We start from the raw sequence: 24,539 nt of genomic DNA on the forward strand, positions 1-24,539 counted from the left end.
TCTATTCCATACACCAGCTGGATGGAAATGTAAGGGCTGTATGTAAAAAGTCTTCCCACCTTCTCTGATCCAGCTGATAAACTGCATTCCCCAAGATTGCCTCTTATCACCCACAAAGGCAATGACTGGTTGTCATGGTTGCACACAAACTGCCTTACTCTTTAGCCATTTTGGCAAGCAGAGAGAATAAAGTGTGGTCTCTGCCTCACTTCTTTTAAATCTTGTGGGACTGCTCCTGAGTAGCCAAATCTAAATTACCTCTGGTACCCTAGCTGCAAGGGAGTCCGGGAAATGTAGTTGCTAGGTTTCTGGCTTCTGCATTTCAGGAAGGCACTAGCTGGGACCAATATTGAGTACGAATCGACCATAAGTCATATCCATTTGAGAACAATAAATGTACCTCTCCCATAGTGTTATTGTGAGGATTATATGAAATAATAAAGTAGTTAGTACCTGGCACATGGGAGAACCTCAATAAATGCAACTATTTTCATGAGTTAGCATCTTAAGGGGTTGCCAGGTGAAAGACCTCAGATAGAGCCCCGAATTGCTACCTGATAATAAGTAATGTGGATGAATGTGTTTAACAGAGAAGAGCACCAGTGTTGCTACCTATAAAGTGAGGATAATAATCACTCTCTACCTTACAGAGTTTCTGCTCACATCACATGAGGTCATGTGTGAAAGATGATTTGAAAACGGTCGTTCCAGTTGCTTTGGTGTTGAAAGGATGTTAGGTGAAATGGAGAGCTACAAACTCCTGGTCAGATTGCAGCTGTGCCCCTGAGAGTAGCAGTCAGCTTCCTGTAGTTTCATCTTCTTCATCCCCACTCTATGTTTTCCTCTTTTTAATTTTCAGAATTAGCCAGGGAAATTAAACCACTTTCATACATGCCTGTGAGGCTAGAAAGTCTCAGACACTGCCGTTACCACCTCCTGCAAGAGGGGAGATGGAGTTCTACCGAGCTCACCAAGGTCCCCCACCCCTGAGTTCTTTCCAGAAGACCCTTTGCCCTCTCCACTCCACGAACTGCAACTGGAGGGCCAAGTGAGGAGGCCCAACCTCAGGAAGAGACAGGTGGCTCTGGCGCGGACGCTGTAATGCATTCTCCCCAGGGAGAGAAATTCGGAGAGTTTAGCTCACTCTTTCCTGCCATAAAGCACACTGAATGTTAACAGCTTGCTCCTGTCCAAGCTGGTGTTTTTTAAATTAAGTATTGTTAAATCCATACCATTTGGAATGATGCTTCAGACAGCCCTGACACACTCTCTCTCTTGCTTCTGCTTTCATTTCACCTAATATATTGTACAGGGAGCCAGCCACCAGTATTATGGCAGCTGTGGCCCCTGCTGCTGCTCAGACACTGGTGAGACGGCTTTAATGTAGATACCTGAAGAGGGAAAAGGAGCTCGGCCAACGCCCTGCTCCCATGCCATAAGGGGCCTTCCCCAGGCCACCATTAGTAAGCATCTAGATTACCTAGGGTTTTACGTTATTTTTCCTTGGTACTAGAAACAGTGTTAGAAGTGACAAAGGTGGGAGACAGAGACACCGTAGATTTCGATAAGATACTTTCCATTGTCAGGTAACATATATCTATAGGAAAACCTGGGTAGCCTACCCTCTACTCCTTTACCTTCACTATAAATATTACCCTCCAGCCAGTATGACATCACTGCCAGCATCTGAAAGTGTCTATGTGGGTGTGTAGGTGTGTGTAGACACACACACATATATAGACATACATGTGTGTATACATAGGTGCACATACATATGCAGATATGTATAGATGAGAGAAGAGTGATTTCGGGTCAGAAAATCCTAGTCAAAGGCCAGTTCTAGCCAGTGGGTCCTGGGGCAAGTCATTTAATTCCTCTGAGCCTGATTTTCCACATATATAAAATGGAGTGAGTACTTAACCAACGTCGCAGAGTAGTCATAAAAATGGGATTGCGAGTGTAAAACCATTTGCAGCCTTTAAAGATAATGACATAAAATCTGGTAATTATCAAAATTGCCTCATCCCCAAAACTTACTCTAGTCACCCTCACACAACTTGATTTTGTTCTCCTTTTTCTAACATTACAGTAAGCTTGGAGCTTGCCGTGCACTGTGTAATGTTTGACAACACAATCACTTTCCCTAGTTTCTCTGGGCATCCCCAACAGGAAAGGAAATGCTATGAGCACTGGGACCAGAAGCGTGAGATATCGTGGTGCTTGTCCTCCAGACATTCAATGGGTAATTGAGGATTTGACTTAAGAGTATTGTGACATCCAGCAACTTTATTGAGGCGAAGGGGACCATCATGTTATATGTCAACGTGCCCATCAGAACTTCAAGGCAGAAATTGCTGACTCAAAATATCTAGATAATATTTATTTCCAAAGTAGGAAGGAATCTAGAAGAGCATACTAGTAGCTCTTCTTCTGCAAATGGTATCATATCATGACCACTGTTGCTTCTCTTCCTTTTCCTACCACCTGTTCATGCCTTTGGATCTGCCTATTAAGTGATGGTTATGCGTGAAGAAGGAAGAAAGAAGTGGTGTTCAATAAAATATTCCATTTTGTAGAACCAGTTGGAACCCTTTAGCTAATTAATAGAATAAAAATCCCTGCCTCAGAAAGCTCCAACTTGTAAGAGAGAGATAGCTTTTTTTTTTAATTTTTTTAACGTTTATTTATTTTTGAGACAGCGAGAGATAGAGCATGAATGGGGTGGGTCAGAGAGAGAGGGAGACACAGAATCCGAAACAGGCTCCAGGCTCTGAGCTGTCAGCACAGAGCCCCACGCGGGGCTCGAACTCACTGGCCGTGAGATCGTGACCTGAGCTGAAGTTGGACACTTAGCCGACTGAGCCACCCAGGTGCCCTGAGAGAGATAGCTTTAGGAATGAAAGTTTATTTCAATCAGTTCATTTCTTTAATATAATGATTTCAGATAACACCAGTCAAGGCTTGTTTAAAATGTTTATTTTTTTTTTATTTTGAAAAAAAGAGAGCGAGAGAGGCAAGGAAGGATAGAGAGACAGAATCCAAGCAGGCTCCACGCTGTCAGTGCAGAGCCTGATGCGGGGCTCAGACTCACAATCCATGAGATCGTGACCTGAGCCGCAATCAAGTCAGATGCTTAACCGACTGAGCCAGTCAGATGGCCCATCAGTCAAGCATTTTTACATCTACTCATGGGTACTCTTCAGCTTATGAACATTATTAGCTGTTTTTTTTTTTTTAATAGATTTGTAAAACTGATCTCTCTGAAAGGGAACAACATACTTCAAAACAGGACCTCTTTGCTATGGATTTGTCCTATCCATTTTTCTAAAGGGACAAGGTGGATCCTTATATGCCCTGACTCTCCTAACAGGTTGAAAATGGGCATTTCAAAGCTCTTCTGTCTTTAATTGGCATGCCATATGAAGTAAGTAACTTGATGTTAAACAAGCTAGCTGCTTTTCTTTACCTTGCTGAAAAGCAGTGCTGCAGGTATGTATGTAGACGGACCTGCCTGTACTCACACGCCCATTATGCGTAGAGCAGGTTTTCCATATTTTTGCATTTCATAACTTGTGGGTATTTTTTATTAACGGGAGGAAAGGACTTTAATTCTCATCGTCTTCTCCCTCCACCATATACATGTCTGGGCTCTCAAGAAATCTACAAAGGAAAAACTTCCTGGTGACACACCTATGGAAATGGAAGGCCAAGTTCCCTGTTTCATTCTTTCAAACACTCCATGATTTTCTTAGCAGATAAGGAGAAAGACGTCCTTGTTTGACACTTGACACTTTTCTAAAACTGTAATAAAATCCTCCTCTGGTAGAGTCAAATCTTGATTGCTGGTGGATTAACCAGACTTAGAAGCTTCCTGACCTTCTCTTTGCTGTTGCTGGCCTTGCAGTCATTTCACTGCTCATTAGCACTTCCTCCAGAGCGTCTCCCATCCAAGCCTCTTGCAACAGTAGAAGGCAAGAGGAGGTAAAACTCACTTCAGCCTTTTCTGCTGTGTTATAGCAGCTCTGATAAAGGACATGGATAAGGACGAGGCTGAAACTGTTGGTTAAAAGGTTTGAGGATTAACTGAAGATTTAATTCATCCTTTCTTTCCCTCTCCCTGCCCAGTAGATGGTTGTGAGCTGGCACTGTGTCAAAACCAGGCTGCTCCTCAACCCCAAATTTCAGCCCCTTTCATCCCAGTCTTTGTTAAAGGGCTTGTTTTTTTTTTTTTAAACCAGGGGCTCTAAATTTCTAATTGTGCCTTTAGTGTAGTAAACCTTAGACATTTTAAATTGTCACTTTACAAAGAAGCAACTTGCTTTTTCTTTCCCCACCCCCGGCTCAAGTCATTAATGCCTAAAAGTAACTCATGTCACTATTTAGGTTTGGTGAGGAACTTCCAAAAACTTATATAGCCTCTTTCCGAGTCAAGGGAGAAAATAAAGAGGAGCTTCACAGAAGAGAAATAAAGCAGTTGTGCAGAACACGTTTAAAAGGCACGTTAAGTCAGTTTTTGTCTATGGCTCTTTCCCTTTATGGCATATGTTATATATTGACAGGGATTAAGTTTCTCTCCTGAATGCAACAATACAGAGTCACAGGGAGCTACTGTACTTCCCAAAGCCACAGGCACCAGCACAAGCAAACGGCAAATAGAAAGGTATCTCACAAAGAACCAACCAGGTTAGTTAAAAGTAGAGGGCTTTGCTTCGTCTTTTGCAATTCTGCACCTTTTGCATTTCTCTTCCCCTCTGCCGCGCGCGCTCTGCTCTCCTTTCTTTTTCATCCTGTTTCCCCTTTTTTTGCTCGCACTGTTACACTTTCTCTGTCCGCCCCCCCCCCCCCCCGGCTTTGTTATTCAGCACGTCTGATTAGCAGGAGCCTGATTGGCTGGCTGCCTGCTCGGAGAGAGATTCCATTCAGCTTACCCCCCACCCATCCACCCACCCACCCACCCTCGGTCAGGAAATGTGAGCAGGGCTGATGGAAGCTGATAGGCAGGGCTGGAGTGTTAGCACCAGTACTGGATGTGACAGCAAGCAGAGGAGCACTTAGCAGCTTATTCAGTGTCCGATTCGGATTCCGGCAAGGATCCAAGCATGGAATGCTGCCGTCGGGCAACTCCTGGCACACCGCTCCTCTTTCTGGCTTTCCTGCTCCTGGTAAATGCCTTTTCATTTCAATACGTTGCTATTGCCACTTAGCCTGGTTGCTGTTGGGGGTAATGTGTGTGTGTGTGTGTGTGTGTGTGTGTGTGTGTGTGTGTGTGTCTTTATCTTCAAACACCAGGTAAAATAATTTACATGATTTTAAGAAAAGGAAAAACTTCTTTCAGAACTTTAACCCCCAACTTCCCAAGCTAAGTAAGGTCCGCAAGACTCTGTGGGATAGTGAGAGATACATAATAATATTGAGACTCAAACTTTGGGATATACTGCCTAGCGTTCGGAGCTGGGGACTGTATAAATGGCGGTGTGTATGCTTGGAATTTGAATAAGGGACGTCCTGAAATCAAACTCACTGACTGTGGTGTTCCTGGAATTTTTGAAGGATGGGCTGTAAGGGGCTTTCCCCCACTGCCTTTTACGAATCCTTCTCTGGCTGTGCACATGTGCTAGGGAACCAGGTAAAAGACGGAATGAGAGCCCGTTTGCAGCCAGCCCAGATTATAGCTCATAATTACTGTAAGTCCTCTATGGATACAAGTTAATGCTAGTATTTATGAATTGAGGATTATGGTCTTTGATCTCAGATCTGCTTTTAAAGAAGAAGAAAATGCTGACTTTTTGTGTGTGTCTGCTTTCCATAATCACAGTGATAAGATGCTCTGCTCTTGAACATCAGCACACATTGCATTTTTGACTCGAAGTAAATGTTCCGTTGTGACTCATACTTGGTTTTATGGGCAGAAAATGAACATTTACTGTCCAAAAAAAATCTACACTCAAAATATTAATAGCAATGCACATTTTTTTAAACCAGAGTGTTCTGGGCAGGCAGCTTCATAAACCTCATCTGAAGGTTTGATTCCAGAATTTGCACACATTGATTCCAAACAAACGTGATTGTAGCTCTCCTTGTCACATTTATAGCATGCCAGTGCTTCCTCAATAAGGCAAGAAGGGAACAAGGTAAAAATGTAACGAATATATAGGTTGCATTGATTCGTTGATGCTAAAGGAATGTTTTGTTCTGATTAGACTCTGACAAATTTCATCTGAGCTATAATTTTGAACAGAGGAAGCAAGCCATTTGGTATAAATTGAAAAACTCCAAAAAGATTCATCAGATAGAGTAATCAGACAGTGTTTAAATATTTTATACATTCCCACCTCTCATTTGCATCATTGTAGCCAAGAAATCATACTGCTGCACTGCAAATGCTATAAATATAGAAATGTATTTTCAGGTTTTCAGACATTTAAAGGCCAACTGAATTTTAAGCATGAATAGACTATAACTTTAAGCTGTTGTGAGGAATATAAAAAGCAGAATGTTTAGGTGTGCTTTATGACTAGTGGAGCAAGCAATTTATGAAAGGTGTCTCATTTTTTCCATATGGGACGTGTTACTTATATACACACCATTAGTTTGCCTCATCTTTCCTTCTTTGTGATTTTCAACAAGCGTGTGTTATTCCCCTAATTTAATTAAATCACAAGTTCAATTACCAGTCCACATTACTTTTTTGCTATCTTCATATGAAAATATGATTTCGTTATATTTTGGAAAAACTGTCCTATTCAGGAGTAGACTGCTTAGCTACCCATTTGGCAAATTGCATTATTCCCCCTTTGACATCTTGAATATTCATATATGTACTTGAGCATATAATTAGACTTATGTGGAAAAAAGAAGTGTTTCTTTATATCAGATTTCAAACATAAAACATATTTTGTTTAAATTACAATAATTGTATCGTGAGGATGAAATGAAATCAAACTCGGGTTTGTTTCAGGTCTGTATTTAAATGAATTGGGATTCTGAGAGTCACAAGAAAGGACTGACTTGTGAACAACAAAATATATCCCTGGGCAGAGTAATAACAGTATTATTAATACCTGCCACGCATTGTGTGTCTGAATGTGCCAAATATTAGGCCAGTTGTTTGAAACGTGTTACAAGAAATCTGCACAATCAGCTTGCAAATAGGCATTTAAAATTTTTTTTTAATGTTTATTTATTTTTGAGACAGAGACAGAGCATGAACGGGGGAGGGTCAGAGAGAGGTAGACACAGAATCCGAAATGGGCTACAGGCTCTGAGCTGTCAGCACAGAGCCCGACGCAGGGCTCGAACTCACGGACTGTGAGATCATGACCTGAGCCGAAGTCGGATGCTCAACCTACTGAGCCACCCGGGTGCCCCGCAAATAGGCATTTTTAAACCTATTTTACAGATAGGGAAACAAGCTTATATTTGAATACAAAAGTCAAATAATGGAGAGAAAATCACTTGTTTGCTTCATACTATGGTTGGAAAATGTTTAGCAATGATGGAAGCCATGGTGTAAGTTGGTCTGTAGTCGTTGTTGGATATTTAGGGGTTTTGTCTCATCTTGACCATTGAAGTTATGTACAGGATTGTGGGCACTTGTTACACTTGCTTGTTAACTGCCCCCATCAGCTTTGTGACCAAAATTACATTACTGACCTATGAGCCCATGAGCCTCATCAGCAGTTGGCTTAGAACTAGAAGTGTGACAGTTTCAGCTCAGCCTTCAGTCTGAATGGAGAAATGGAACAAAGTAGCTTGTTTTCCCCATAATTATTTTATACATTATAAGAGTCTATCTACTCTTAGAATTAATTTAGGTGATTTTTGAAGATCCCTTTAACTTGATCCGAAAATATCCCATTTGTTTAGTGGTGAGTCGGATTTCTACTTCAAAACAGTGTTCGTTGTCACTGACAGCTGAATCCCCTGTATTGGTTCTTGAGGATGTGAGAATATCCAATATTGACCCTCAGTTTTGTCAAAATCCTTTACCCTTGGAGGACGCTTTCTGGGAAAATGAGGTCCCTGTGTCTCTGTATCATATGTTCATGCAAAGCTCATACATCATGGATATCTATTTTACTCTGGGCACAGTAGGACAGTACTTCTGATTAAGAGATTTCATCCTGATATTCAGGTCATATTTAGTCATATCACCCAGCTTCCCCAGTCTTCCCACTCTGTTCCCCTTTTTCATTCCCCCTCCTTTGTCCCAACTGTGTAGCTCCAAAGGAATGTGGCGAAAACCATGACCGGCCATTGACATAGGTGTCCATCCAAACTTGAAGTCAAATCACTTCTTGTCAGAAAGGCATTTAATCAAATTTGCATTTGCTTTTTGTTTCTTTTGAGTGGTTTTAAGCTCTTTCGCCTGCTATTGTGGGAGTTGTGAGAGTAACACTCAGAATTATAATAAAGTACATGTGTTTTTCTGTTGAATTTCTTTTTCTTCTCTGCACTAATTTATACATGGAAACTAGTCAAACACAATAGCCCATTCCCTTCAGTCGCTCTGGCACTGTCCTCCACTATTATCTAAGTGGATCTATCTTGGATGGCGAGAAGCACCATTAGCTTGTGGAATGAATGTTAAATCCCTTATTTGCAGCAGATTGTGGGCTGCTCCAATAAGTGGTGAGTGTGTGAGTGTGTGAGTGTGTGTGTGTGCACGCACGCATGCATGCATGCGCGTGTGCACATACACAAGTACCTTTCTATCACTGTTCCCTCTACATCTATTTCTTATTCTCATGCCTACATTCTCTTTAAATCACGCCTCAGGACTTTTCACCTAAATCTACAGAGCATAATGAGGCATTTACTTATATGCTATTTTCTAACTGTTTTTGTGAAGTTTCTTGTCTAGACATGGTCAGCTACAATTTTGTTTCTTCAGACTCCTGTTTTTAGTGTTTAGGTCTGTTCAGGACCACTTTCTGCCCCCACTTTTCCTTGAAAGACCACATGGATATTAAAGACTTGAGAAAAAGAGAGAAAATGGATAAGTGAACATATTTGTTTGTGCCTTTATATGAGTGTTAATACATACTGATTCTGCTTTATCAATGTGTATGAATAAGGTGGAAAGCCATCCCCTAGCACACCATGGGGTAGGCTAGTACTCAGATGCTGCACGAAGCTCAAATAATAACAAAGTTAAGGTCAGGGTTTGTGTAATTTTAATCAGTAAAGTGTGGTTAACCACTGTACCTGGTACTCATTAAAAAAAACAACTAGTTAATGTTGTTGCGTTTTGCACAGGAATTGTTGGGATAAGACACGTCTGGTAATTTGGTTCTGCTCCTTCTTATGGTTTAATCAAAATACAATTTTAAACTCTTCCAGAAAAAAATATAGTGTCCTCTGAATGTCTGCATTTCCTGTAGCACCTGGTAGAATGTCTTTTATATGCAGGCATCATAGCTGTTTGTGAACTAATTTAAGGGAGGAAAGGACTTACAGAGGCTATCACCTGGTTTGCTAATTCTCCACATTCTTGGTGTTTCCTAACTTCACGTACAGAGTCCAGTTTCTCTGGTCAAGTGACAGCTCTGCTTTTAATTTGTCTGTTTCAGGTTCCAGGCCTTAATCATTTAAGTTTCTCACATAGAATTGTTTGTTTCATTCTACTCTTCCCTAATTCTGCATATTCTACCGTTTCTTGTGGTCTCATGAGTACAGTGACCCAGAAGTGACCTCTTGTAGCATGAGGGCCCTCGTCTTTTCTTGAGTGAGAGCATTCCTTGAATCATCATGAATAACCTACTAGTTAAGTGTGTTGAGATAATCACAGGAAAATGTGTCTAAATCAAGTTTTACAGGCTTGCTGCGTTTACTAATTTTCTTCTTCTAGAGAGCTGGCTTCCAACTTTGTGTTTTCACCAGAATAAGACAAGTTCGTGTCATTTTCTGTCTACATCATAAAAACTATACCATGTGGTTGAATTTTGGCTTGATTGGCAGTACTGGCTCATGAGCGGCTTAGGACTGGCATACCAGAGGTGATGTAAGCCCTAAAGGATCCTAATTGAAATAGGCCAGCACAGCTGTGTGGGGAGCCTGCCTGCTAACTGGGGTAAGCTGTTGCTATCAACCCCTTCTTTCCATGAGCTCAAAAGTAAATGACTAAATCTCCCCAATTCCCGAACGTCAAGATTAAAACCTACATTGAATAAAGCTTAACTGTTCCGGCTTCTCCTCCTGGGGATTTTGCCAATGAGAGCACCCAGCATGGAGAGCAGTTAGGAGTTTTCTGGCCACGTCAAGAAGATGTCCCAATGGTAGTAGTCTGGCTCCACCAGTGACCTCTGGCTTGTTATTGGTGGATTTCCAGAGGCTTGGTGTTTATAAAGAAGTCTGGATATTTCCCTGTATTTTTTTAATGGTCTCTGTTTCAGTCATAGATATATATCGTATCTCATTAACTACTGAAACTCTCTGCAGAAGAAATACCATAATTTCTGTTTGGCTACCCATACCACAAATTCTACCAATGTAGAATTAGCTTTTAGTAATTGTTTGTCAGAGACGTGTAAGTAACTGTAATCTCTACAGTACTTTAAGATGTCCTTTCTTCTAGTTCTTGGGCTTCTTTGCATTGATCTCTGTCACTGTACTTCTCATACTGTGCTTACATTTCTGTCCACTCCGTGACATTGTGGGTGACAGCAGGAGTGACTTGTCCCTCCTACCTCTGTCAGATGCCTGGGAATTAGATCTCAGTGAACGTTGTTGAATGAATGAGTAAATGGATGGATAAGAATGACTTGGTAAAAAAAAGTTGGAAAGATGGTAAGGCACAAATAGGACAGGAAAATGTGAACATCCGTTTCACCTTTGAAGCATTTCACTAATTCTGGTTTTAGTAAGAGCAAGTGAGCAAGCTAATAAATCTTAAAGGGAAGATAAATATTTTGTTTTTCTCTTTCTTAAACATATACGTCTATACAATGAATAACAGTTGAAGAACAATCCCTTTTGCTGTTGATAATTAGAATGAATTTTGCATGTTTCATATCTTGCTTAACCCACTTGGTTCTCAAGTATTTTCCTTTTATGAAATTTGCTCTCAGGAGGAAAATGATACTTATATTTGCCCCAGTCTTATAAAAATGGAGGGTAGCTATAAACTCTCATTTTAGCAGAGATGATGCTATGGGTTCACCATAACTCGCTTCTCTTTCTGGCAGGATGTAAAGATAAACTGTATTTCCCAGCCTTTTCTGTGATTGGATGGTCACAATCACTCACTGATTGTGAGTCAATGGAACAGAGTTAGAAGTTATAGATGGCACTTCTAGCCCTCACATCTGCCACGTAATCATGCAAACACTCAGCACTCTCTCTTTACCTGCCTCCTGGACACAGAGCCTCCAGCAGGGAACTTCAAGACCTTAGGGAATGACAAAGCCACCAAGCGCAAGGCCTGGGTCCCTAAATGACTTCATGGGGCAGAACCCCACGCCACCACTCTCACAGAATTCCTTTTCTGAAATCCATTCACCCACTACCAAGAAATAAACCTTTTTTTTTTTTTTAATGTTTTATCTGTTTTTGAGACAGCACAATCAGGGGAAGGGCAGAGAGAGTGGGACAGAGGATCTGAAATGGGCTCTGCACTGATAGCAGCGATCCCGACGTGGGGCCCAAACTCACAAACCGCAAGATCATGACCTGAGCTGAAGTCGGGCGCTCAACCGACTGAGCCACCCAGGTGCCCCCAACCTTTTTTTGTCTTAAAACACTGAGATTGGAGGAAAGGTGTTGTTTATTGTACTGAACACCTTTTTAAAATGAACTGTGCTTCAAATTTAGATGCCATGCATGCTAGCACTCACTTATAAGTCAGTGTTAATTCTACTTTCCATTTATTATATGGAAAATTTGAAACAAGAAGATTGCATGTCATCCTAATGATGGTTTAATCTTTGTGATGGGCAACTTACTGCGTGCCCCCAAGTACTTAACATGCTCTACATTTGTAACAACCTGCACACCACAAAGACTGAAGGAAAAGTAGGAAAATGGGTCCATGCTCATTTTTCAAACATAGAATCCAGGAATGAACGGCACAGTAAGTGAGAAAAGGAACCAAGAGAGGCAGAGCTGTGGTAAACAGTTGGAATCTCCTAGAGTAGAGCAGACCAGCCAACCCAGCCAAGGACATAGAACCATGCAGACCCAAAGGAAAGGCAAAGAAAACAGAAAGAGATATGGAAAAGCAGAAACTAAGGCACAACGCCAATGCTGCTCTCAGGACAGAATGTCGGTAGACAAAGGAGTAAACAAGTGACAGAAAGGGGAACAGACTCATAAATGCAAAAATCCCAAATGTTTCGCACAGCAGCATCCAAAGTGAAACACGCCTCTTGAGCATACCTAGTCTCAACCATCTTTGATATGTGTTTCTTGTACATGTCTCAGATGTCATGGAACAACACTGGTTTTAGAGTGTAACCATCTGGTCTGTAGCACGGATTCTACTTCTGTGATCTTGGTCTAGTCACAGAACTTACTTCAGCACTGTCTCCTCATCTATGTGCTATTATTGCCCATCCCACCTAACTCTCCAGAATGTCATTAGAGGCAAATATGGCATCAGACGTTGAGGTGTTTTGTAAATTCCACAGTACCATGAAACATCAAGTGATTATACTTTCATTGATAGCATTTGTCTGTCACCAACTGTGTGGCCAACACAGAGCCACAGGCTCCGTGGAAGAAGACACTGTCCTTACAATGAGTTTGGTAGTTCATTGGACATTTTGTTGTAGAGTTATTTTTAAAAGTTTTCAAAACACTCTCCTGTAGGGAATAGTTCTGGGATGGGTATCACTGTTTTCAATTGCCCGCCCCCCCGCCCCAAGCTGACTCATCTTAAAAGGGACTCTTCTGTACCTGCATAGACACTATCTGTTTAATCCTATCCGTGTGTAAATGTAAATCATGGCTTCCCACAGATTATTCATATGTATTATCTTTCTGGATATTATCAGACAGTATTTGACTTCAAACACTGAAACTTGTTTCCAATTTCCATAGTTGAGAATATCAATTTGTGTAACAGAACACACTAGAACAATTTTTTAGTTAAGATAAATTCTTTAGGAAAAAAAAACTGTCCTCAAAACAAATTCTTATCATTGTGAGAATTACTAGGGGTTACCAGTGTCTAGGGCATTTTCATCTGCCCCACAATTGGGGTATCATGCTGGTAGACTGCAGTCTGATGTAGTTTCTACTACATTGTGCTTACTTTATAATAACCAAAAAATCCATGGAAAACACAAGCATATTCCATTTGGAATCATATTTCTAAAGTGCTATTGCTTTAGTAGGTTGCATCTCCCTCCTTCACTAGACTTTTCTCTACAATTCCACTAAAATAAATTAATTACAATAAAACCAAAAAGGCCTTGTGCGTGGAAAGGGGGATAGTTGAAATAAAGGGACTAACAGAAAAATCACATGTGTGAGCATACACCATTTATAATATAGGAGATTTATTCCACTTCTGAGGCAAGAAATTGCAAGACTCTAATAGTTTCACCACCTGTGAATTATTTGGGTGCACCTCATAAGCGGGTTCTTTCTTCTATTTGTTTAAAGAAATAAGTGGTATGTTCGCCAATTCTACACTACATTAATTTTCACAGAGTTTCCATTTTCATCTTCATTGCTTTTTCAGATTTTTTTCCAAAGCTTCTGCCATTCTCCAACTAAAGCTTTGGGTATTTTCCCCTTCGATTTTTGTCCGGGGACTTTCTCTAAGTCAGTTCAGTCTGTTGGCATAAATGTTGGGACAAAGGAGGGAAGGAGTGTGATAACCTAAGACATCCTGACATAAATTCCAAGAGCACTAAAGAAATGAGACAGGAAATTATGAGCAACCTATAATAAATTCAAACTGTCCAATAAAATAAATATACCTCACTGGGTTCCCATCGTAAGGTAGGGTAGGGTGTCCAATTTCTCAGCTTACTTTGCCGGCTGCTCAGGCACCATTTGAAGTCTGCCAGAGTATTGTTCAAGTATTGTACTTCATCAGTAGACCCAGAAATGAAAAAGCACAATGGAAACAATAAGAATTCCTACTGTTCAGGTGCTGAAGTGAGATTTAAGGGAGAGTCGTTTTTTTTTTTTTTTTAATGGTCTGTTTTTTCATTAAAGTTGCTATAACCATTTGACACTGAGACAGAATATCATTTCCCTGATGTGCCACACACTTTTATTTTTACCTTTGGGCTTGTATCCAGTCTGAGATAACAAACATGCTTTGAAATTACTGTTAAGAGTGAGTTAAACTGATATTTAGATTCCCAGGACATAGATTATTAGCACTTGAGAACTAAAAGAATCTTTAAGATGGCATCTAATGTGACCTTAATCGATTGGGATCTCTTTGAAGGCAGAAGTTTGGTTTTACTTTGTCTTGGATATATTTGTATCCCCGGCACCAGATAAAGAGTTTGATATCTATAAAATGTTCGGTGTAAGTTTGTTGTTTGAATAAATGAATTAATCACCTGTCCCAACCCTTTCATTTTGCAGATAGTTGAATGTAAAATATAAACGTTTGCAGAGAGATTTGACACATATTTTCCAGGAAAACCTAGTAGGTGGAATCCAGATCCTGGAATCTGGATCTCTTTCCTTTGAGTCCGTACTCCTTTGAGAAGAGTTCGTTCTCTTTCTATTATAGCTCTGGGACCCTTAAATAAGAGCCAGCCAAGCTGGCCTTGGTTGAGAAGGGTTGAAATGTTGAGATGTCATATGCAGAAGAAACCTAGGAATCAACAAAACTGCTGGAAAATCATCTTGAGTAAAAACTTAAGGATCATTGTTGGTTTATAAACATCAGGGTAACCTGGAAAGAAGGGCAGGGAGGGAGGCTTGAAGCCTATAAAACTTGTCTCCCTCCCTAGATCCGCATCATTTCTCTTGCTTTCCATATCAATGAAACATGTGAAAACTTTGGTGATGTACATGTGAAAATAACTTTATGTGGGACCTTGCACATAGCAAGTGGCCAAGAAATGTTAGTTCCATCCCTTCCCTTGGTGCAAACTAGCATATTCATTGAAAGGCTGCTGAATGACAGACACTGTGCTAAGTCCTGGGTATACTGTGTTGAACAAAACAGACATGGTTCTAAAGATGGGTCTTTCTACATATAATGTGAGAAAGGATTGAGATGGGGAGCAGGGAGGGCAGGAAATAATTGGCCAGTACTTTCCATTGGTTTTATGTTGCTGTCATGATATTATTTTCTTTAAACTGTGTATTTAACTCTTGCTGATGTAAGGGGGTCTCTGCCTAAAGAAATAGACACATTAATTCATTATTTATTGTGATTCAAGAAAGAATGTGTAGAAAAACTCTGAAACTCTACAGATTTATACTTAAGGTCACCTCTTTGAGTTATGCTTTTTTTATTTTCTGGAATTCTCTTTTTTAGTAATACTGAAACCTAAGCTTAATGAATGTATTACTTTGTCTCTGTGTTTATTGATACATAAACACCTGTCTTCTCCACGTTAGAAGCGTGCTTAAAGTAGGCCCTCATTCAAGTGAATAAAAAGCCAATCAGTGGCATATAGAGCCCTAATGATGGTAGATTTTTCCTCAAAAGGGTTAGCTTGCTCTGCAGAAACTGTTTGTATGCAGGAACTTTTTAAATCTTTAGGCATCACTCTGGCATGTTCTCAGTTCTCTCCTGGGAGGGATTCTGATTTTCCAGTACCTCTGTCATGTCCCTGTAGACTCCAGGATCTCGGTTTTAAGAAACCCATCCCGTGGTTCGTGTCTGTTTTTGAGTTCTACATAACTGAAAACAGTAATTCCCCAGACTTTTGGATTTCTCAAAAGTAAATAAAGATGTGTTTGCACATCTTTGCAGGTAGGTAGGAAGTCTGGAAAGCAAATACAACATTTCTAATTTTTTTTCATTTTCTTTAGTAAGGACATTAAAAAATAAACCTCTATCACCTTAGTTTCATAGACGAATAGTGTTAGCTTCAGTGTGAGAAGCACTTTGCGCATATCTAGCTATCTAACATTCATACCAATTATGGACTGGTTACAATTATATTCCATTTTCCCCAGTTTTCAGGTGAGGAAACTGAGGCACAGGGGGTCATATAACATTAGCAGTGGCAGAGCACAGATTCAGACTCAGGCACAGTTCATTCTTGCACGAACTCTGCCATTGTTTTCAGCAGTACAAGAAATGAAAGGTTCTTTGAATGAGCCAGAAGTTCTAAGTCCATACTTTCATAAGAAAATCTAAGTAAACACATTTAGCTTTATGGAAAGCTAACTGGTGTCCAGATTTATCCTTTTTTTTTTTTTCCTGATTTATCTTTTTAATTCTTCTGTATCACTGAAAACTTCACAGTGGACTGGGCTGCTCTAGGCCAGACGCTTTCCTTGGGACACAGAGATAAACAAAATACAGTCATACTCGCCCAGAAAACTCACAGATTCTAGACAAAGTTCGAAAAAGATACCACAGAGCCTGAGTGCAGGATATAAGGTGCTGCCATAGCTCCAAGAAGGACATGAGACAAGGAAGCTGACATTTATTGTCTGAGGTTCCCAGGCTCTGTGCAAAGCAGACAGTAACTGGGCTTTGAGGGTCAATGAAGGTGAACATGAAAGAACAGGTGTTTAAAGTGAATCTTAAGGAATCGGTAAAAGTCCACCAGGTAGACACAAGAAGGAAGGAGTGCACGTTAGGCAGAGGGACCTGCATGGGTAGAGGCACAGAGGAAAGAAAAGGAAGGTGAGTTGCAGGATTGGTGCGTAAATGCCAGTGGCTGGAGCATAACCAGCTCATGCGAGGCCTTGTGCGCTGTGGCGGAGAACGTTGTCCCAAGTTTGCGTTTTAGAAAGATAGCGGCAGCGGCCACATGGAGTGAAGAGGCCTGGCCTAAAGGCCTGTAGAAGACTGTGGCTTGTCTCCTGGTGGGGGGCCCTTGAAGGCAGGAGCAGTGGTAGAAAAGAGAGGGATGTACCTAGTTATATGGCTGCATAGCTATTTGCAGGAAAACCTGTGATCTCCCCTCGCCTTATATCTTGAGGCCTCAGAGGCTCTTAAAGCCCCAGCTGTGTGCTAGGCTCTTTAGGTCCCATGGCTTCGCAGACAGGCTATAGCCTGGCCCTAAGCAGGTGCTTAAAAAGTTCTGAATGAATGTGGGAAAGAGTGAACCATTTTATTCATGGCATCCCTGTTTTCAAAATTCTGGCCTACACTCAGAGCTTTTTCCCCCCAGATTATGGAAGGCCTTCCAAAGCAACAAATGTAGCAGTATCCCAAAAGGTCAAGAACTTTCCATCACTCTCTCAGGAAAGAATGAAATCTAGGCTCAACCTCTCTGCAGAAATTGCCACACTGTGGTAACTTAACCCTTTATTCGCTCTCAGTGAACCTTTCCAAATAGAGCCGATTTCAAAGGGGGAGGGGGTGCTTGCTGGCTTTTTGGAAGCTTTATGCCCTCACAGAACACAAAGCCCATAAGATGGCATCATTTTTGTACCTTGGGTGGTTATTGTATTCAGAGACTGCAGTATTTCCCTGTGAGTTGTTTACCTGCTTCCTCACCAAACAATGCCCCATTCAACTCTTCAGATTCATGTCACAGTTCTGAATCTTTCCACGGAAAGCCAGCAAATCTCTTTGCTCTCATTCTTGCGGCTCTCCACGTTATCAAATATGGGCCCCACATGTGAAGTTCCCTTTGGATGCAGCTGAAACTCCAGTAAACGAGGCAGCATTAAGGATCTAAATTTAAGTTAATTGCCCTGATTAAATATTAATCGTGGTCCTCAGAAAATAATCAAGCCATGTCTGAAGTTCATAAACTCATCATTTTATACTAAAAGCATAATGTGACTGAAAGAAGTAACCCACAAGTTTTATTAAAGTGTGAGTTAAATGCCACATACATTCTTGGTATTTTTTTTTCTTTAGGAGTCTAATTGCAAAGGCATTGGATTTTAAGTCAGGCATTGGGAGTCCTGTGGGACTATAATTTCTTCTTCTTCTAAATATGAAGAGCCTCCCGTGTGCACACAGCTCTTTACTCAGTATTAGTACAAAATTGATTATGGCTTGACCTCACCTCATAAAGTAGATATGCTTTGAAACAGCATTCAGCAGGTATTTGTTGTAAATCGCATGGCCCTTCTGACTTCCATTCTGATTTTGGACATCTACCACTTTTACTTTCCTTCCTCCTCTCAAAACAGACTTCAAGCAACATAAAAATGTCGTCAGACTTAGCAAAGGGAGAAAACCGCGATTTTCAGTCTCCTCCTATGCGCCACGTACTGTGGTGTTTGTTTACATATGTTACCTCAGTAAGCCGTACCACAACCCATTTCACAGATAAGAAATCTGAGTGCTAAAACCTAAAGAGTGCTGTGACTTCTTCTGCTTTTAGTGTATGTGTATTCAATTCTTCTAGCAAAAAAAAAAAAAAAAAATCCTATTAAAATCTGCAGTACAGACTATTTTCCGTATTGTTGGAACTCTGTTATCTGCACTCTGCCAGCAGGAGCCTCCCCAATGTGCTGAGTGATTTCCACAGTTTCAGAACCAAGTTCATTAGAGTTCATTGCTTGTACCGTATTTCATCGATCCTAAGATACACAATTCTTTTCTGATTTTAGAGACTTAGTTGCCTCTCATAATTGATAGTGGTTAACAGTTTCATGAGTGGCTTTTTTATTCTAAATGGTACATAAAATAATAATGTGACTTCAGTCTATACCATGATGAATTCGATAGTATATTGTATCAGGGTCTTTCCAAGATTTAACTGGTGGGAGCAAAGCTAGGCTTGAGATTCAGATGCAGAAACATGATTTTGTACCCTTCCCTTCCCTTCCCTCCCATTCACCATCCATTCACCAAAGACAGGTAATTCCTGTCTTTGCCAATCTGAGAAGGTGAGAGTTTGTATATTGAGCTAGCTTTCCATACCCAGGACAGCAACCTCTTGACTAGGTCTTCCTTTCTTCTTAATATACGTAGGCCTCAGCTGTCTTCACTGTAAGCAATGACTTGAGATGGAGTAGTATTTCCTGATGTTTGGTCAGTATCTGAATCAGCTGAGTACTTGCTAAAGTTATGAAGGCCCAGACGCCTCCTCCTTCAGGGAGCCTGGGCTCCAGGTGGTTCTGCTACACCCCAGTGTGAGACAATTGGTGTAGTTGTTAACAAGCAGGAACTCTTGAGCTGGACTGCTTGGATTCAAATCCTGGCTCCACCAGTGTGACCTTTCTATTTTTATCTGGTCTCAGTTTCCTTACCCACAAAACAGCAATCAACAGTAGCATGTACCTCAAAGGATTATCGTGACGTTTAACAAAACAGTTCATGAGACATACTTAGCACAATACCTCAGACATTAAATAAGTGCCCAGTAAACATCAGCAGTTATTATTACTTTCCTCCTACAGGCTGAAATTCCTCTATCTCACTCCGAGAAACCAATCTCATCTTTTCCTGGTTTCAAGGCAGCCGAGAGCTTTGCCTGGTAACTAGTCTCCTGTGCAATCTCAAAGAAAGAGGCTGAGAAAAAAACAAAACAAAACTGAGATCCCTTTTAATTGGGAGGTGGAGATGAGGGGTTCTGAAGCCCACTGAAGCCAGGGAATTTCAAACAGAAAAAAGATAAAGGAGGGCGCCTGGGTGGCTCAGTCGGTTAAGCGGCCGACTTCAGCTCAGGTCATGATCTCGTGGTCTGTGAGTTCGAGCCCCGCATCGGGCTCTGTGCTGACAGCTCAGAGCCTGGAGCCTGTTTCAGATTCTGACTCTCTCTCTGACCCTACCCCGTTCATACTCTGTCTCTCTCTGTCTCAAAAATAAATAAACGTTTAAAAAAATTGTTTAAAAAAAAGAAAAAAGATAAAGGTTGACTGAAGAAAGTCATCCTGTGAATTCACTTATAGATGCTTGCCAAATTCAGGATTCTAACCCTCCTCTGCATCAGTCATCGTAGGAACCTAGAACTAAAAATGGCTGGGCAGCCACCAGCCCCTCTCCCCAAGGCAGATTCAATTGGTCTAGGGAGGGGCCTAGTCATTGGCCATTTTTCCTGAGTTCCCAGGTAATTTAAACATGTAGCCAGAGTTGATAACCACTAATCTAATTGAATATTTTAAAGGTTCTAAACACCTCGCACCTGTTAGGGGATTTGTTTCTGATCTTTGAAGATGCTTTATAGAACTCTCCTCACCTAAAACAAAATAAAACAAAATTTAGGAGCCCCTTTTCCCTAAATTAGGGATGCTATACCAGTTCAAATAACTCCTAATTGATGTGAATTTTGTAAATTGTAACTGTGTGTGTGTGTGTGTGTGTGTGTGTGTGTGTGTGTGTGAGAGAGAGAGAGAGAGAGACAGAGAGAGAGAGAGAGAGAGAGACAGAGAGAGAGAGAGAGACAGGGGGAGGGAGAAGCAGAGTAAATTATGATGCATACTGTGAAGATTGTCCTGTAATGTCATATAGAATGCATAGAGGGACCCAGAACCCTGCTGGTCAATAGGATGTTGTATAATCTGAAGGATCATCTACCAGTCATTTGAATGTATAAACTATTCAAAAATGGGAACCATAGATATTTTATACAAGATAGAAATTAAAACCTATCTGAGTCTGATTTGAGGAGACAAAACAGACACTCTGATGATAGTTCTTCTTCTGCAGATACTAGTCACCCAATTTTTATTTTCTTTATTTTCCTCTCTCTGGATGGCTATTGTGTTAGATTAAGTATTCGGTCTTATTTCCACTGCTCTCCTGACAACCAAGTTTAATTTCTATCCATATAACATACCCATCCTTAATTAGACATGAAGATTCGAAATTCCTCGATGTAAGGTGGATTTCTTTTCTAATCTTTTACAGCAACTCTCCATCCACCAACCCCGGTAGTTCCTTTTTTCTAAAATGCCCATAAACCTTTGTGCCTCATAGGAGTATAATGAGGATCAAATGAATATGTGTAAGTACTTTGAAACTGTGAAACTTCAATCATATCATGCGCTGGCTAAAAGCCTTCGTTGGCTTAGCTGTCAGCCGACTCAAGGATCAGTCCCTCACCGGGAACTCAAGGCCCCATCCCTACCACCACTCCAACTGTATCTACAGTTGTTTTGACTCACTGAGAGCCGTGCCACAGAGGAACTGACCTGGGCAAAGCTGGAAGCACACTGAGACACCAGTTATGTGACATGTAGAGATGATGATAAGAGAAGTCCAATTTACGGTACCAGCAGATGGCACAGAAAAGAGGGAACAGAAAGGAGATACATTGCAGAAATAAAACATATAGTACAGGCAATTGTTTGGGTATGTGTGTGTGGATGGGGGGGGGTGGGATAAGGTGCAGCACAGAGAGGTTGGTGCATTATTTCTGTGATGCATAGAAATGTTTATATATTTAAGTGTGTTAAGAGGAAGGATTGAGGACCCAGATAGTGAGTTTGGTTTTGGACATGTTGACTTTAAGGTACTAACAAGGCATCCAGGTTAAGTGGAAATGGAATCCTGGAGATTAGGGAAGAGGAGTTTTTGTGTGTCACCTACAAAGAGAAGACAGTTCAAGGGAGGGAAAGTGGGCGAGATCAATAGGAGGGGAGAGAGAAAAGAACCCTGAGGATTCCAGCGTTTACCAGTCAGGATGAGTAAGAAAAGACAGGGGAGGAACAGGCCAGTAGTCACTGCCAAAGAAGCCAGGGGAGCATATCCCCCAGCAAGGTCTGAGAGAAGGCCAGGGGATGTGGTGAATTACGGGATCCTGATGAATTTCAGAGGAGCCACGTCACTCAAGTGGTGGGGCAGACGCCAGATCGCAAAGCGTTAAGGAATTTGGGGGTATTGAGGAAGCGGTGCCTTGGACATGGATTAGCCTTTCAAGAAGTTTAGAAGTGAAAGAGAAGGAGGCAGGAGACAGTTTAACTCTCACCACGGACACAGCGGAAAGTAAAGGCAGAAAACAAAAAGCAGGAGCCCTCAGATAAAAGTGAGCTTGGTTTTAATAAAAAGAAGAGAAAGCACTTTAGTCTTATAGCTCAAAGAATGCTGATAGCAGCCGTGTGTGAAATTGATTTCTGAGGCCATGCACCAGAGACAGAGAGGCTGTGAGGCAAATGGGGTAGTAAACCATGATTTAGCACCTTCACTTTCTGTGCTTATTACAAAACAGGCTTTAAAAAAAAGATGCCTGTGGTGTGCCTCAGCAATCTTGATATTGTCTGTGGCCAGGATCCATTTTAATATATTCCTGAGGCATTTTAGCGATTATAACATTTCTTTAGACATCAGTCTATTAACTTTTCACAATGCTAAACATGGTTAATGCACTGCATACACATATTATTTCTACCATTAAATAATGTGCGGAGGGAGAAAGAATTATTCTTGCTGGAAACCAAAAGATGACAGGCTCAAAATGCTTGCACATTGAAAGCAATAGAGAAGTTTTACAGATTCTCAGAGAAACAGTATTTGCTTCTGCCTTATTGAGCCTTGAGGGTCAGAGAGGAGCTCACAAGAATCATAAAAACTTGTATTATGTTTCATATGCTAATGAACCTTTAATAAGTGGCTTTGTGAATGGCTCCTTGACATTGTCATTTAATTTACAAATGAATGGAAGATTGTATTATCTCCCATATGTACAATACTGAATGATGTCTTTCAATTATGATTTAAAAATGCTAACAGTACAGGGATAAATACCTTTCACGAACTTGACTGGGAGATAGGAAGAGAAACTGGCGTGTAGATGTCTCTAATCACCAATATTATTTTCTGTCTCAGTACAAGGAGGTCTATACTGTTTATAGATAATAATGACAAATTATAATTGACAAAGACAAGTCCTTTTAGAAAACAAAAGTTTTTCTTACAGTGATTTAAAATAAGGAACTTCTGCAATCAATTTACTATGTACAATATTAAAGAAAAATTACAGACTATTATGTTTATAAAATAAATGATTATTTAACTAGAGAATGCTTGCCCTGATTGCTATAGATCCAACAAAAACTATATCAAGGCCATAGCAACTGACTCTATTGCTTTGATAAAGAACCTAATATATTGAAACTATATCTGTAAATCTAAATACTTAAAAGAAATAGCCACTATGAGTTATACCGGTAGAGAACCACAATAACAGAGTTCTTATTCTAATAGAAACTGTGTCATGAAAATTACCCAGATAGCCAGTATAGTAGAAACATTCTAAGAAGAAAACATTATTCCATAACACTTCGTTGGGGAATAGGTCAATACAGAAACTAAAAACTATCGTGGCACTTGGGTGGTTCAGTCGGTTAAGCATCTGACTCATGATTTCGACTCAGGTCATGATGTCGTGGTTCCTGGGTTCAAGCCCTCCCCCCACTGCATTGAGCTCTGTGCTGACAGCTTGGAGCCTGCTTATGATTCTCTCTCCCCATTCTATCTGCCCTTGCCCTTTTCTCTCACAAAATCAATGAATACACTTAAAAAATAATTTTTAAAGAAACTAAAAACTATCAAAGCTAACTTTTATCTCATCGTTCGGGAAACTTTTGCTTACTTGTATTTACTGATTTTTAAAAGCTAAATAGTACACATTAATAGATACTACAGAGTATAATTTATCATTTCTTTCATTATTGAGAAGTCACTTTAAGGATTTGGCAGAGGTTCCGGATGCTTTGTTAGCAAAGAAAAGGAGTCGCAAATAGAGAGTCTCTCTTTAAAGAATTCGTTACTTTTTAATAAAACAATTCTTACAGCTGAAGCAGTAGCATCATCTCTACTTGAATTTCATTTAGCAATTGTACCGGTCAAGAGTTTAATAATTTAGCACTTTTATTTTGAAAATAATCTTGACATCAACTCTATGAGTTAAATCATGCAAACGTCATGCCTTATTTTACAAGGTAGAAAATTGATTTGTAAATATGCTTAAATAAGATAGTCTAGTTTAGAATCACAGACCTTTTTCTGGCTAGGGATGTCTTAGAAAATGGCCAAAATTTCTTCTTGTAGAAATGACTGAAACTGAGGCACCGAGAGCTAAGTTGCCTAAAATGCCACAATGGCAAAGTCAAAGCGTGTCAAAAATAGTGCAATGGCTAAGACCTGAATCCTATATTAAGCCTCTGTCCCTCTTTAGAAGTTTTGCCATTGGTATTGCTCGTGTCCATTCTCTGAAATATTTTAAAAATAAAAGTGCTTACCCAAAAAATCAGTTAACCACTAAGCACTCACTGAATGTTGATATCTGTGTCAAGCCCTGTGTTAGACATTAGGGGTGTGGGGCTAAGTATCACATACTCCCTACCTTTGAGAGTTCATATCAGTATTTTGCCTCTATTAGTTTCTTTTAAATGTCAGAGCTCTGTAATTTAAATGTTTAGATTTGTTTTTACATGGGATCTAATGGAAACATGTTCTTCCCCGTCCAGAACACTTACTTTAAAATTTGTATTGAATTCTGCTTCTATCAGATCATTTTCCCTGATTAATTCTGTTC

The 24,539-nt window shown here is 40.4% G+C and overlaps 1 protein-coding gene across 8 annotated transcripts in view; it reads left to right on the plus strand.

The window, feature by feature from the left end:
• Nucleotides 1–24,539, plus strand: part of ADAMTSL1 (ADAMTS like 1) — an 885,520-nt gene that overhangs the window by 500,450 nt on the left and 360,531 nt on the right. Inside the window, exon 1 of one of the 8 annotated variants that reach the window (XM_040481339.1) lies at nt 4,962–5,162. The exons of the other annotated variants lie outside the window; for them this stretch is intronic. Within the exon in view, the coding sequence (XP_040337273.1) occupies nt 5,100–5,162 (63 nt within the window). The 5' untranslated portion in view covers nt 4,962–5,099. Of the gene's footprint in view, nt 1–4,961; nt 5,163–24,539 lie in introns of those variants that run through there. 8 annotated transcript variants of the gene reach the window in all.

This window comes from Herpailurus yagouaroundi, unplaced genomic scaffold (genome assembly GCF_014898765.1).
Source record: "Herpailurus yagouaroundi ecotype Mexico unplaced genomic scaffold, PumYag 160, whole genome shotgun sequence".
Classification (NCBI taxonomy): Eukaryota; Metazoa; Chordata; class Mammalia; order Carnivora; family Felidae; genus Herpailurus; species Herpailurus yagouaroundi.